General features: G+C 42.6%; 1 protein-coding gene across 2 annotated transcripts in view; it reads left to right on the top strand.

Annotated features, from left to right (window-relative positions):
• The window catches only part of LOC124789523 (cytochrome P450 4d2-like), a 106,097-nt gene that overhangs the window by 51,835 nt on the left and 39,040 nt on the right, over positions 1-15,222 (top strand). For both annotated transcript variants that reach the window (XM_047256911.1, XM_047256912.1), the window contains exon 4: positions 2,002-2,229. In XM_047256911.1, the coding sequence (XP_047112867.1) occupies positions 2,002-2,229 (228 nt within the window). The remainder of the gene's footprint in view (positions 1-2,001; positions 2,230-15,222) is intronic.

The following is a 15,222-nucleotide window of genomic DNA, read 5'->3' as shown; positions in this document are numbered from 1 at the left end:
GCTCTGATATGAGACACAGAAACGCCGGGATAACGGTTGCCAGAAGAGGTGACAGTGCAGAACAAGGAAAATCAGGTCATTAGCGGCTGCTAGTTTGTTGAGCGACTTAAATTGGAATGAGTCTGAGCTCTATTGTTACTGAGATGAAGTGAGGGTAGCTCATTACATACCTGTGATAAAAAGACTGTCGTCACAATGGCGTCACACCAATTCCCCATCTGCTAAACAATTCAACTCCACAGTTTCTCTGCCTCGTGATGACTGGGTGTTGTGTGCTGTCCTTAGGTTAGTTATGTTTAAGTAGTTCTAATTTCTAGGGGACTGATGACCATAGATGTTAAGTCCCATAGTGCTCAGAGCCATTTGAACTATTTTTTGAATCTCATTTATTTGTGACCGAAAAGTCAACATTTTGATCGATTTTCTGCCTCACGGTCTGACGATCGAGGCACAAAAATATTGTGAGACCCTTAGAAAGCTCAAAAGGGAATTCGAAATCAAAAGAGGGAAATACTGATGAGAGGAGTGTCCTTGTTGCATCACAATGTCTGTCCTCAAACACAGTGAGACACCGATGTATTCTTGGACTCAATTGGTTCTCCTGACTTAGCGCCTTTAGATTCTCATCTTTTCACTTCCCTGAAGGCACACATACACACAGTCGTTTTTCCCTCCCTCTATTTGCGCGTGGAATAGGAAAGGAAACGAGTAGTAGGGGTACAGAGTACCCTCCGCCACGCACCATGTAGTGGCTTGCAATTACATATGTAGAGGTAGAATAATGATATGTTAGAGCTCATAATGTCGTCTATACGGTGTAGTGGTTAGCAAGTAGCGTGGGGGCGTCCACGTTCGATATCTGATGACCACATCAGCTTTTAATATGACGGGAATTTGTTTTATCTAAGTTAAACAGTGAAACTGAAACCCAAATTGTATATGCAGTTACATTTTCAACGGACGAACAGATGCAGAGAGAGGTTCTGAATAAGAAGGAGCTGGTGGTTGGTTGGGTGGTTGTTTTTGGGGAAGGAGACCAGACAGCGTGGTCCTCGGTCTCATCGGATTGGGGAAGGATGGGGAAGGAAGTCGGCCGTGCCCTTTCAGAGGAACCATCCCGGCATTTGCCTGGAGTGATTTAGGGAAATCACGGAAAACCTAAATCAGGATGGCCGGACGCGGGATTTAACCGTCGTCCTCCCGAAGGCGAGTCCAGTGTCTAACCTGGAGCTGGTGTGGGAGTTCTTTGAGGAGAGTATATTAACGGTACCCTGTAATTTTTTCAAATACACTTTTTCTAAAGAAATATAAAAATACAGTACACTTACTTTCTGAACATGCCTCGTAAGCCGGCCGCGGTGGTCTAGCGGTTCTGGCGCTGCAGTCCGGAACCGCGGGACCGCTACGGTCGCAGGTTCGAATCCTGCCTCGGGCATGGGTGTGTGTGATGTCCTTAGGTTAGTTAGGTTTAAGTAGTTCTAAGTTCTAGGGGACTTATGACCTAAGATGTTGAGTCCCATAGTGCTCAGAGCCATTTGAACCAGCCATGCCTCGTAATATTCACCATTATCTTTCTCTCATTACTTAATCAGCTTCATGTAGAATGAAAAACGCTAGGAAAATAGCTTGTCGGGCTACAGGCGGAAGAAATAAAATGTATTTTCTGAACAGACGACCTATTTAGATGACCAACGGAATCACAGTCTACATTACTTATATTTGTAGGTGTTAACTAACAGCTTATAATGAGAAATATCCTAATGAAAAAACTGATATTGGTAACCATCTGCAGGAACTATAAGATTATGTATCAAAGCCACACGTTTCTGGAATGCGATAGTGAAGAGGAAATCTTAAGGTTACGATAGACATTAAGATTTAATGAGCATGTCAGGTATCAGATGTTTACATCATTTCTTTAAAAAACAAAATCATTAAAATAGAATAATGAGATAAATAACACATTTGCTATTTAATACAGCTAAAACAATTATTTTGCAGGTTTTGCATGGCTACACAGAGGCATTCAACAAAGGTGCACAGTTCCTGTGTTCACAACTAGCAGAGGCAAATGGTAATGAAGTAGATATAAGCAAGATGCTTCTGCACACGTCTTTTCACTTTCTCACACTCTCTATGTATGGCATCAGTTTTGATGAACTGGAACCCGATAGAAAAAAACAAGCTGTTGCCGTTGATGTCTTCATCAGTGGGCTGGAGTTAATTCAGGTAAATGAATAAGCGTGTGTGTGTATACACAGGGTGAGTCACGCAAGACGTAACACATCTTTCATTTCGTGAACGCTGACACATATCGAAACGTGGTTTTTCGGTAAATGTTAGAGCGTCGAGGGGCACTTTTGTTTTGTGTGTGTGTGTGTGTGTGTGTGTGTGTGTGTGTGTGTGTGTGATTGATGTTTTTAGCGCTGTTATCAACGGAGTGCCGCGCGGTATTAGCCGAGTGGTCCAGGACGCTGCAGTCATGGACTGTGCGGGTGGTCCCGGCGAAGGTTCGAGTCCTCCCTCGGGCATGGGTGTGTGTGTTTGTCCTTAGGATAAGCGTGACCGACAATGTTATCAGCTGCGTGCAATAACGCTTTCGACTTACGGGGTAACAATTATTGAACTATGTGGAATAAAATCGTCATAACGTCTGAGCAGTTTGCGTTAGGAGGTTCAAACTGCTCCATTGACCTCGGAGCGTGACGGGAATTAGTATGAGCATTATGTTTTGGTTTAGCGACGAAGCCCACTTTCATTTGGGTGGGTTCGTGAATAACGAAAATTGGCACTTTTGGGGATTGAGATTTCGCATTTCGCGATGGAGAAGTCTCTTCACCCACAACGGCTGACAGTGTAATGTTCAATGTCCAGTCACGGAATAATCGGTGCGATTTTCCTTGATACCACGGTGACTGCCGAAAGGCACTTGAATGTTTTGGAAGCTGATTTCATCCCCGTTATTCAAAGTGATCCTGATTTCGACAAGATGTTGTTCATGCAAGACAGAGCTCTACCCCATCGAAGCAGGAGAGTGTTTGATGTTCTGGAAGAGCACTTCGTGGACCGCATTATGGCTCTGGGTGCCCAGAGACCACTTGCATGGGCCTCAATTGGCTAACATATTCTCAAGATCTGAACACAAGTGACTCCTTTTTGTGGGGCTATGTTAAAAACAAGGTGTACAGCATTAACCACCACACTATTGCTGACCTGAAAACAGCCATTCAGGAGGTCATCGACAGCATCAATGTTCCGACATTTTAGCGGGTCATACAGAATTTCGCTATTCGTCTGCGCCACGTCAGCGCCAATGATGGAAGGCATATCGAACATGTCATAACCTAAAGCCGAATATCTGCAGTGATGTTTACATGTTCAATTAAGTGTGTACATGCCGTAGTTTGTAAGTAATTTACGTTTTTTTTCATATAGTTCAATAATTGTTACCCTGCATGCAATTTCGTACATAGGTAAATGAAATAAACAATTTACTAACAATGCTTTGGTAACCACCCAAATCATATAACATAAATTTTGTGTTCCAAACTTTGTCTTTTATTTAAGCATGTGTTCTAACTGTTGAACACGGACTGGAAACCACTTTCGCAATTGCTGTTCGTAAGATCGGTGAACAGATGTAATTACGGTAGATGTTATGGCGATTCGACGACTCATATCGGCTGGCGAAGTTGGAGTTTCGTCATAGGCTGCACAACTGGGTGCTCCCCAAAGAAAGAAATCAAGAGGATTCAGATCGGAAGATTTCTCAGGTCATGTGACAACAGAATTTCGTCGTACCCGATGTCCAGGAAATTTCTTATTCAGTACTTGCGTTTGGGGCGAGTGAGCTGGATAGCCATCGTGTTGCAGCCACGTACACTGTTGAGTATCCAGTGGTGCCTCCTCTAGAAGAACCTGCAGAATGTTCGTCAGAAAGGGTGCGTATGAATATCCGTTTTGAACGCCTGAGGTGAATTAAGGTCCCATAATGTAATTTCCTATGATGCCCCATCATACGTTTACGTCAACGGCCGTTGATGTTGCTCCAGACGAAGCCAGTGTCGATTATCGGCTTCCCGTTAGTGTATATTATGCAAACTTACATTAGCTTGCTTGTAAACATTGCTCCATTGGTAAAGAGCTCACGTTGGAAAAACATAGGGTCGTCTCTCTCTTGCTGAACGGTAAACCGACAAAATTTTATACAGCGTTTGGATTTACGGCCGTCGGGTGCCTGATGTAATGACAGATGATAGGGTCGGAAGTTCTCTCGATGCGGGTGCGAATGACACTCGTCTGGCTGAATCCACATTCCTTGGCAATATGTCTCGTACCTCTGTGCAGATTCATTAGCGTCGTAGCCACAACCGCTTCTTCATGTTCTCTGTCAGTTGCAGTTTCTTTCTTGTCCTCTTTTTGACGTTCAAGCTGCCTGTCGGCACCAGCGTCTTAACAACTCGTTGCCTGGTGCGTGGGACATTGGCGATCGAGATAGATAGTCCTATGCCGCCGTACTATTTCTACGGAATTTCTTTTACGTTCACCATATACAAGTAGTACATCCAAGTTCTTCTCATTCGTGTACACGTCTGGATGCAACGAACGTTAAAGCAGAAATGAGCGGTCTGCAGTGCAGACAAGTCAACAGGCAAATGTGTTGACAATCTGACGCAGCGTAGCAGGCGCTCTTCCTGTCGGTGTTTACCAGCTAATGCTGATTCCGTGCTCTCAAATTCTAGAACATACATCGAATTTTTTTACGCCAACATTAAAAACGTTATACCACTGTAATTGTCTTCTCAATGGCTATCTAATGCAGTTATAAAATGTACAGGGTTATTACAAATGATTGAAGCGATTTCACAGCTCTACAATAACTTTATTATTTGAGATATTTTCACAATGCTTTGCACACACATATAAAAACTCAAAAAGTTTTTTTAGGCATTCACAAATGTTCGATATGTGCCCCTTTAGTGATTCGGCAGACATCAAGCCGATAATCAAGTTCCTTCCACACTCGGCGCAGCATGTCCCCATCAATGAGTTCGAAGCATCGTTGATGCGAGCTCGCAGTTCTGGCATGTTTCTTGGTAGAGGAGGTTTAAACACTGAATCTTTCACATAACCCCACAGAAAGAAATCGCATGGGGTTAAGTCGGGAGAGCGTGGAGGCCATGACATGAATTGCTGATCATGATCTCCACCACGACCGATCCATCAGTTCTCCACTCTCCTGTTTAAGAAATGCCGAACATCATGATGGAAGTGCGGTGGAGCATCATCCTATGGTACGTTTTGCTCCCTGCTTGCTTTATTCGTCGACTTCCGCGGGCTACGCGTGAAACTTGCCCGCACGCGTTCAACCGTTTCTTCGCTCACTGCAGGCCGACCCGTTGATTTCCCCTTACAGAGGCATACAGAAGCTTTAAACTGCGCATACCATCGCCGAATGGAGTTAGCAGTTGGCGGATCTTTGTTGAACTTCGGCCTGAAGTGTCGTTGCACTGTTATGACTGACTGATGTGAGTGCATTTCAAGCACGACATACGCTTTCTCGGCTCCTGTCGCCATTTTGTCTCACCGCGCTCTCGAGCGCTCTGGCGGCAGAAACCTGAAGTGCGGCTTCAGCCGAACAAAACTTTATGAGTTTTTCTACGTATCTGTTGTGTGTCGTGACCATATGTCAATGAATGGAGCTACAGTGAATTTATGAAATCGCTTCAATCATTTGTAATAGCCCTGTATATGGTTCCATTGAAGAAAACCTACTTGCTTCAATATCTCCGTTGATAACAGCGCTAAAATACATTAATCAAACAAAAAATACGTACCCCTCGAACCTCTAACATTTGCTGAAAGCCGCGTTTCGATACGTGCACCAGTTCAGGAAATAGAAGGTGTGTTACGTCTTACATGACTCACCCTGTATATATTTGTCTGTTTGTGCATGTTACAGAATAATTTTGGAGCGTTTTTTTAATTGAAAATTGTATTACATATCATTTATTATTGGAAAGAAACTGCGAGCAATAACCATAATAATAATATCGAAAAATTCTAATTTCAGTCATAAAATGTGGTATTAATTCTTTTCTGCGTAACCATCCTTCAGTGCAACGCGTTTTCCAGCGATTGGTGCTTTGGCAGATATGTTGATTGTGAAAGGCTGCGTTTTGCTGTCCATGAAACATTCCACCTCTATTATCACATCATCATCATTCTGGAAAGGCCTGCAATGCAATGGTTTTTTTCATCTGGCGATGGAGAAATAAGTCACTGAGTGCCATGTCTAGCACTAAACTTATTTAGGCGAACTATTCGGTCGTCTAGAAATGGTACTGAGGAGAGGTGAATTTTCTTGCTTGGCTGGTTACGCGTCAGCAGGGCTAGGAGGCCACTCAGGTGCTCCTTGGGGAGTCAGGTACGAAGTCAGTCAGGACATGACTGGACATGGATATTCCCAGAGCAGAGAGAACTTAGACGTTGGTTGCTTGCAAGGATGGAGTGGAGAAGACAATTCTTAGAATTTCAACAATAAATCACAGTTCCAGAGTATGGCAAATGTGAACACATTTGGGATCTCATAAAACTGAGGCACATCCAATCAAATCACAATATTTGCAGAATCTCAGAAGCTGTAAAAATTAATAATTTACACTGACAGAATATATTGACAAACAACCTTGAAATTAACAACTGTTAAAAATTTCATGCGATGTCAACATACATCTTGGAAGGTAGCATAGCCCTGTAGCTATCATCCCTGAAAGTTAAACTCCTGTATCTATTTTCTTTATTGATTTATTATGTTTTTATATCGTTCTGACTACGGAAATATCTGTCAGAACATCATATTCTCCAATAGCACAGCAACTGAATGCAGCATGATTTTACCACATCTTGTTGTAGTTGTGTAGTTCTCTAATGAATATTTTAATATTTTTGCCAATAACTGTATTTAAATGTTGACCACAGTGGATATCAAAAACCACTGTAAAAGTGGCCAGTGGCATGTATTAACTGACACCACCATTTTTGGTTGAGTATGGGATTACAGTTGTTCAATGTTTAATAAAAACAGTACCAATCGCCGTTCTATAGGTTTATTTCTAGAAATAAATCTATACAGCGGCGATTGGTATTGTTCCTACTGAGCACTGACAAGAGTGCCAGAAGATCCTTCCGCCAAGCAGGTCCAAGTATTTGTTTAACCAATATGTAACAACATTTTAATGTCATTAAACTTGTGCAAGAATTTCGAATTATTTATTGATGAACATACTATTGTCTTCACTTACTGTAAGTCATCTGAGTGTGACAGAATGTTTATAACATCCTTTTTAAAAAATGTTGTTATAAGTTGTTATTTTATTTATAAAGTGGTCGAGTTTAGTCAACTCATGTCTGCAGAACACGAGAACTCTATGTTTCTGGTAGGGATGGCTTTCAACCACTGAAAGTTAGACATTTGGTGGAACACTACTCAAGTCAATTAAGATAGCCACTTTTTGAGTGTTGCACTCTAGTGATCCATTGCAATAATATATTCACTTTCTAAGGGACTTCAAGTTCTGCAAAATTTGAATCTGCTCAAGTTCAGAACTTACACTATTTACACCTGCATTACAGAATTGTAAGTAGATATAGTATGACTTCCTACTCATTGTATCTCAAGTGTTGTGTTATATAAATTGTCAATCTCCGCTCTGAATTAATCGAGCTGGCCAATATTTCGTTCATTGTCATTATGATATGAACTTAGTTTTTCATGTGTCTTGGATGACTGTTAATCACAGTGATTCAGCTACCGTTCTTATAATGCACCTAACGCAATTTATTGCACTTTAATAGGAATATATTTCTAACTGTTTTGTAATTGGTAGTTGTAGGACCACTTTCCATTTGTTTAAGATTAATTACTTGAATAAACATTATTCAGAATAATTCTCTGGTGTCCTCGACACCAATTTCCGACATTGGATTAATACACGTTTATTAATTATTTATTCATTTACCTTTTATTTAATACGTTTAGCTATTTTATTAATTCGCAATTCCAGGCAATGCTTAGACTATTTCACTGCAGGATTATAGGTATGTGATATTATTTGCACCCAGTTTAGCAGCAGGGTACGAAAGCAGACGTATACGGCTCAACCATATGACTCTATCGCGCCATCCTTACTAAACAGAACCGCGCAGAGCCCAGTTACCTAGCTACATCCACACGGAGGTAAAATCGCTCATGTCAGTAGAATAATAGTTTGAGGCAAATTTTGGTAGCCTAAAAAGGCAGCATGTGTTTCTTTGTCCCATCTGGAATCAGCTGAGGTGACATCGTGCAGTAAAACACTCCGCTGGACAGCTTCCTGGGTCAGCTTGTCTTGACGGCCACCGAAAACCTTTTCAGGAGATTGTAGTAATAAGATCCTATAAAGGTTTGCCCCTTAAGAGCACAATTTTTTGATATATCTACATTTGCATACATACTCCACAAGTAATTGTATGGTGCGTTATGTATGGTACTTTGTACCACAACTAGTCATTTCCTTTCCTCATTCACTCGCAAAGGGAGCAAGGGAAAAACGACTATCTATACGCCTCCGAATGAGCCCTAATCCGTACGAATTCATCTTCATGGTCTTTATGCGAAATGCACATTGGCGGCAGTAGCATCGTTATGCAGTGAGCCTCAAATGTCGTTTCTCCAAATTTTCTCATCACGGCTCTTCGTAAAGAACATCGCCCGCCGCCTTCCATCCAGGGATTCCCATCTGAGTTCCCGAAACATCTCCGTAATAAATGCGAGTTGTTTGAATCTAAAGGTAATAAATCTAGCAACCCACCTCAGAACTGCTTCAATGTCTTGCTTTAATCCAACCTGATGCGGATCCAAAAGATTCGAGCAATTCTCAAGAATTAGTTGCATTAGTGTCCTATTTGCGGTCTCGTTTACAGATGAACCACTGTTTCCTAAAATTCTCCCAATAACCCGAAGTCGGCATTTCGTCTCCGTATTACAATCCTTACATGTTCATTCCATTTCATACTGCTCTGCAACGTTACACGTGGATATTTTATCAATAAGGCTGTGTCAAGCAACACACTGCTAATGGTGTACTCGAACATTATTGGTATGTTTTTCCTGGTATCTGTCATTCATCACGCCAACTATAAATTTTATTTAAGTCGCCTTGTATCCTGTTAGGGTCAACAACTACAATACCTTCCCATACAGCACAGCATCATCAGCAGACAGCCGCAGACTGCTGCTTACCCAGTCCGCTAGATCATTTACGTATACAGAAAATAGTGGGGATCCTATCACACTTCAGGGGGCACTCCTGATGAACACCCGCCCTCGAAGATAACATAGTGGATTATGTTACTTAAGAAATCTTTGAGCCACCCACATGCAGAGGAACCTCATCCGCAAGCTTGTATCTTCGTTAACACTCGGCAGTGTGGCACCATGTCGAATGCTTTATGGAAATCTGGAATGCGACTGATGCCCTTCATCCATGGTTCGCAGGATTTCAAATGAGATGCCAGTCTCAAGAAGAAGAAGAAGCAGAAGCATAATACTCAGCATAATTCTGCTCGATGACGGTTTGTCAAGTAGTCTTCCAATGATGGCGGCAGGAATTCATAAAAGAGGCAAGCCCCAGGTTCAACATCACTTGTGATTGACAACACCTAGATTTGTTACGTGAAAACATTTAAAATTTTCCTTTACAATGGAACGAAGCGAAATGCCAGTTAGCAACAACCAAAATCAGAGAGTGCCAGAAGGGTTAAAAAATTCGCTTTGGAATTTAACCCTTTTAAAAACTTACAGAAGGATCAACATGATTTGGGTTGAGCTCTAGACACATAAGACCTCTTGAGATAAATACGTCTTCGCAAAGTTATTTCTCGTTTTATGAAGGAAAACAATATTTGTGAATTAATTCCAGCAATGTTGAAAAAAAGAAAAAATATAGACAATCATAGAATGAAGGCTTTCAGGACTGGATGACATAGCTGCTGGTAGACCTTTTGGGATGTGACGTCGTGGTCCTAGAAACTCTTCTGCTCCTGACGTTTCGTCCAGGTCAGCGCTTGACATCCTCGGAGGTGCTCTTCTGCCGAGTCCAGTTGGCAAGACTCAGTGGAGGAGCGCCTCTGAGGAAGTCTAAATCAGACCTGGACGAAACGTCAGGAACAGAAGAGTTTCTAGGACCACGACTTTGCATCCCGAAAGGTCTACCAGCAGCTAGGTAGCCAATCGCCATCGCTTTGAAATTCTTGAAACTGGTAAACAGGCACACATTTTATCTACAACGTTAACCCCACCTTTTGTCACATGGTAGTCAGCTATGATTTCAGGTTTGTGTGTTTGTTCATAAAGTGTCGCCGTGTTATGCATACTAGACCAAAGTACGACAACACGGATTTTGTGAGAAACGTATGAACTTATCATGTTGAAATCGTAACACTGCATATCCAGTTTCTCCTGTCTTGTTTGGGAGAATTTCTGGAGGAGTTTCATGTCTTTTCTTCCTCATCGTACTGATGCAAATGATTTTAGTCTACAGCAAATATTGAAAAAGGAGGTAGCTTGTGTAACAATTGTCAGTTATGAAGTCATGGTAGAGTTAATTATAAGCACCACAAGGCTCTTCACTATATGCTCAGAGTTATTAGAAACCCAATATAGCCCTTCTGGTTGCACTCTGAACTCCACATTACTGCAATAAAATGTTTTTGCATCACATAGTGCAAACCTTGTTATCCCATACTTAGCTGGATTGCAGGGTACGTACTGAATCTATCCACAGCGGCCTCTGAGAGGATGAAGCATTCCATCTATTGTCGTGAATTCATTCAGACTGTTAATACTTCGACAGATAACAATGCTGTATGACCTGCAGTCAATTTAAGTGTCATCAAACCGCTAACAACGTAGATGAAACAGCAACCTTTTGTAACTCATTGCATCCCTAAGCTGCATTACTGTTTCATCGTCCACCCAGAGTTCCAATACATTAGGATGATTGCTTTTTTTTGTTCGTCAAAAAAAGAATCCCAAATAGAGACAGTAGTTCGTGTCTTGATGTCGCTTTACTATCTCTTTTGCACGAGAATTGGTGTGTTTCTCGCTGTCTATTTATATACGAGTTTCTGTAGTTTACTACTTCATCGATGATGTCAAGTTCAGTTATCTTCAGAAAAGCACTAACTTCATCAGTTATATCCATCACACTTCGCTTTGGGCCTGGTAGAATTTTTACCATATTTTTCTCCTGGTGTTTGACGTTTACCACACTCGCTTTTACACCAAAGCGTATCTTTGTTTTTCCAGTAAAGAACACCCAAACAGCTGCTATTTCTTCGAGATCATTACCATCCTCGTCTCCAAGTTCAGATTTATAGCTTTAGTCCTCTTATTTAATGTTTTCATCATTCAAATTCACTTCACTATCCTCCATGTGTGAAAAGTCTGGGTAGACTTCATCATCACTTTCTTCGAGTAGTTTGTGAATTTTATGGTCTGATACACCCTTTGAACTGAAATAAAACATCAAACTAAATAAATAAATAAATAAATTAGGATGTCAGTATAAATAACTTTTTATTACACTTACAACAGCGTATTGACTGCTGGAACTAAGCTTGCAACTGTCACACCAGCAGGTGCGCATTACACTTTTTACAACATTCGACACCTGGCTGCTTACAATTCAGAAAACAAACTGCGGAAGCTAATCAAAGGAACTGAAGCCGCGCTAACACTATCGAGAAAACATCGGCAGTGGAATAATGGAAGCTGTGGCCCAACAGATCGAGGTTAGGGCATCCATTAGCCATAAAAGCCGCTGCTGTTGTACTTTTCACAACAGCGCGCCCGCTCGAGGGTTAAAGAATAATACTTGACAAACACCTAAATAAGATTATAGCACTAAAGCCCAAGAAACAATCAAAGATAACTGCAATACAACTATTACCTTTCACCAAGAGTATAATATATAAACACAAGATTAATCCAAGGTAATTACAACATGTTACCCCCAAAATCTAGTACTGGACAGCATTAAGATTGACTACTCATTAAAAAAAAAAATGGAAATGAGCATATGGCATCGTTAGCCGGGAGGCCCCATTCGGGGAAGTTTGGCCGCCATGTGCAAGTCTTATTTCAGACGACGCCACATTGGGCGACCTGCGCGCCGTGATTAGGATGAAATGATAATTAGGACAGCACAACACCCAGTCCTCGAACTGAGAAAATCTCCAACCCGGCCTGGAATAGAACGCGGGCCCCATTGCTTGGGAGGCGAGCACGTTACCACCCAGTTAAGCAGGCGGACTACTTGCTCAGAAATTTCACTAGATACAAATGCAGCACCCTCTAAGATGGAGCTTTCATCAACAATCCACATTGTCCGTTACATGATAGCCATCTCCCTGGGTGGCTAGGGCTAATGGACATCCCATTTGATGGCCAGTGTAATTCTAAAACACAATTTAAATAAAAGAGTTTAACAACTCGACGCAGTAATTGCTCTGTTTATCCCAGCAGGACGCTCATTAGTTGGACCCTTTCATTGATCCACCAAAAAACAAAAGACCCTATACATGTCTTCCGCCGAGACGACTGACTGACCAACTAGCGGTCGTTTCCAATGAAATCACAGGCAAGGGAAAAGGTTGCAAGTGAATCGCCAGCTGACAGCCTGTTATCAAGAGGTCACTTCAAGAATGGCAGCACAATGGACTGCAATGGCAACACACTTTCGACAGAAAACATATAGTCATCAACCTCTCATGGGATGGAGCCTTTGAGCACTTCCCACACAGTCGGCTAACTGTTACTCCGTTTGCTTCAGTTCGGAACCCCAACTTCCTCCAAGTGCTGTCCAAACGATTCTCGCATGCCGCGAAAATTATGCCAACCGGCCTGGCTCGATGGCAGCGCCACCGGACAACCCTAAGAAACCAAGCAGAGGATGTCATCCGAAAGAGAAATCGGTAAAAGCCGACACAGCTCAACCTCCCAAACTGAGACAATAAACAGCCCCCAGGTTATTGCTGGTAGACGAGTGGGAGAATGGATGGGGTCGACCCAGCTTCTTTAATCTGACTGATGTGTACTCAGGAGGTCATACTGCTAGCTACATTAGGGGCTAAAAGGTTAACAGGACCCAGCATGTGGAGAACCTGATAACGTCCCATAAAACGCGGCGGAACCTTCATAGAAATACCGGCATCCCTACCGCCCCCATAGCCGAAATTACGAACAGAAATTTGATCCCCAACTTTCACGCAATCTGGCTGCCTCCCCTGATTATAAAGCTTGGCTAGTCGGCAGTGAGCCAATTGGATACTTGCCTAGCACTGCCCCAATTCAGCTGAATAACCCCCAGGGTGATCTTTTGTGGCAAGAGGTCGTTAATATTCCACAAATTGTTCATGGGAGAATTAAGCCAGTAAGCAAACATTAGTGAAGGGGGAGTGGCCTTCATAGCCTCATGTTGGGCACAATGAAAGGCAAGGTTGATCCACAGGAGATAAGCATCCCACTCAGTATGGGTCTTATTACGGTATATGTTGAGAGTGGCCTTAATATTCCCATTTACTCGCTCATCAAATGAGGCCTGGGTGTAGTAGGAGCACTGTAGCGCTGGGGAATTCTCACTAAGGCCCTGTGCGGACGAAATATAGAAAACACCATAGAAAGACGATACACAGTAATTGTGGCTGTAACTCCACTGCTAGGAATAAGCCAGCTGAACAGGGAATGTTTTAGTTGGACCACTTTTTTCGCTTTGTGATAGATGGCGCCGTAATACTCACAAACGTATAAGTACGTGATATCACGTAACATTCCGCCAGTGCGGACGGTATTTGCTTCGTTGATACATTACCCGAATTAAAATGGACCGTTTACCAATTGCGGAAAAGGTCGATATCGTGTTGATGTATGGCTATTGTGATCAAAATGCCCAATGGGTGTGTGCTATGTGTGCTAATCGGTATCCTGGACGACATCATCCAAGTGTCCGGACCGTGGATGGCTATCCACGACAACCAAGATGTAACAATTCCCTGTCTTATTATGGAGAGTAAATGACTTGTCCACAGGATATTGTTCTCTCTTCGACTGGAGGAGGCCCATGGGTGAATTGTGATTAGCTTTTCCATTTCACATGCTCGTACTCCTGCACTAATTGTCAGACATCCTTACTCAAAAATGGCCAAGTTATGTGTTGTTTCACCTTAGTGATGGTCTTATGTAACCCCAAATGGGCACTGAGCAAGGAGTCATGAAAATAGCGAAAAACGGATGGGACAGGTTCCAAATGCAAATAAACTCCTGGCTCAGGTGATCTTCCAGCACATGACACAAAATTCCCTTAATCTTCAGATACCCTGGTGCCTGCTCCCCAGCAAGCAAACGCTTCCTAATAGTGCCAGGCTCGGGGTCCTGGTCCAGCTTAACGTCAAGATAACCAAAGAGCTCTGGCACTTCAGTTAAGATGGCACCAGCCAGTTCCTCAGATACTTTGTCACACTTAGTTATCTCCTCGCTATCCTCCTGAAACATCCAGCTGAGTTGGCCACCTGGTTGTCAGCCTCTTTAATATGCCGGTAATGTGGATATTCTGCCAGTTTCCATGCGATGGGCCAGGACCCAGCTTATCACCTGATTGTCAGTTTCGAAATAAAGGTTGCTATGCTGCAGGTAGAATTTAGATTTTTCGAGTGCAAAGAGTATCGCCGAAATCCCACACTCGTAAACAGAGTATTCAGATTCAGCCAGTATCAAGCCGCTGGAAGTATAGGCAACAGGGCGCCTCTTCCCAGAATATTCCTGGAGTAGAACAGCGGCAACACCATCATCGGAGGCACTGGTCTGGACGATAAAGGCCTTTTGAAAATCTGGGACAGCCAAGACTGGAGGGTTACTCATGACAGTTTTAATGGCCTCAAAGGCAGGCTGCAGACTCTCTCCCCGAAGGGAATCCTCCCCCTTTTTATGTAAACTATTAAGGGGGTGGCAAGAAGGGAAAAATTTGGAATAAATTTTCGGAAATAATTGGCCATGCCAAAAAACCAAGCTATTCCCTTTTTATTCCTGGAGGGCAGCAGCCGTCGCAAGGCTGAGGTGTGCTCTTGGATAATCCTGATCCCATCCTCTGAGAGGCGATCAGATTTCTAGCTAGGCAGACTGTA

Source organism: Schistocerca piceifrons, chromosome 3, assembly GCF_021461385.2.
Source record: "Schistocerca piceifrons isolate TAMUIC-IGC-003096 chromosome 3, iqSchPice1.1, whole genome shotgun sequence".
Classification (NCBI taxonomy): domain Eukaryota; kingdom Metazoa; phylum Arthropoda; class Insecta; order Orthoptera; family Acrididae; genus Schistocerca; species Schistocerca piceifrons.
Note: the sequence above shows the minus strand (reverse complement) of the source record. Positions and strands in the feature narration are given on the sequence as shown.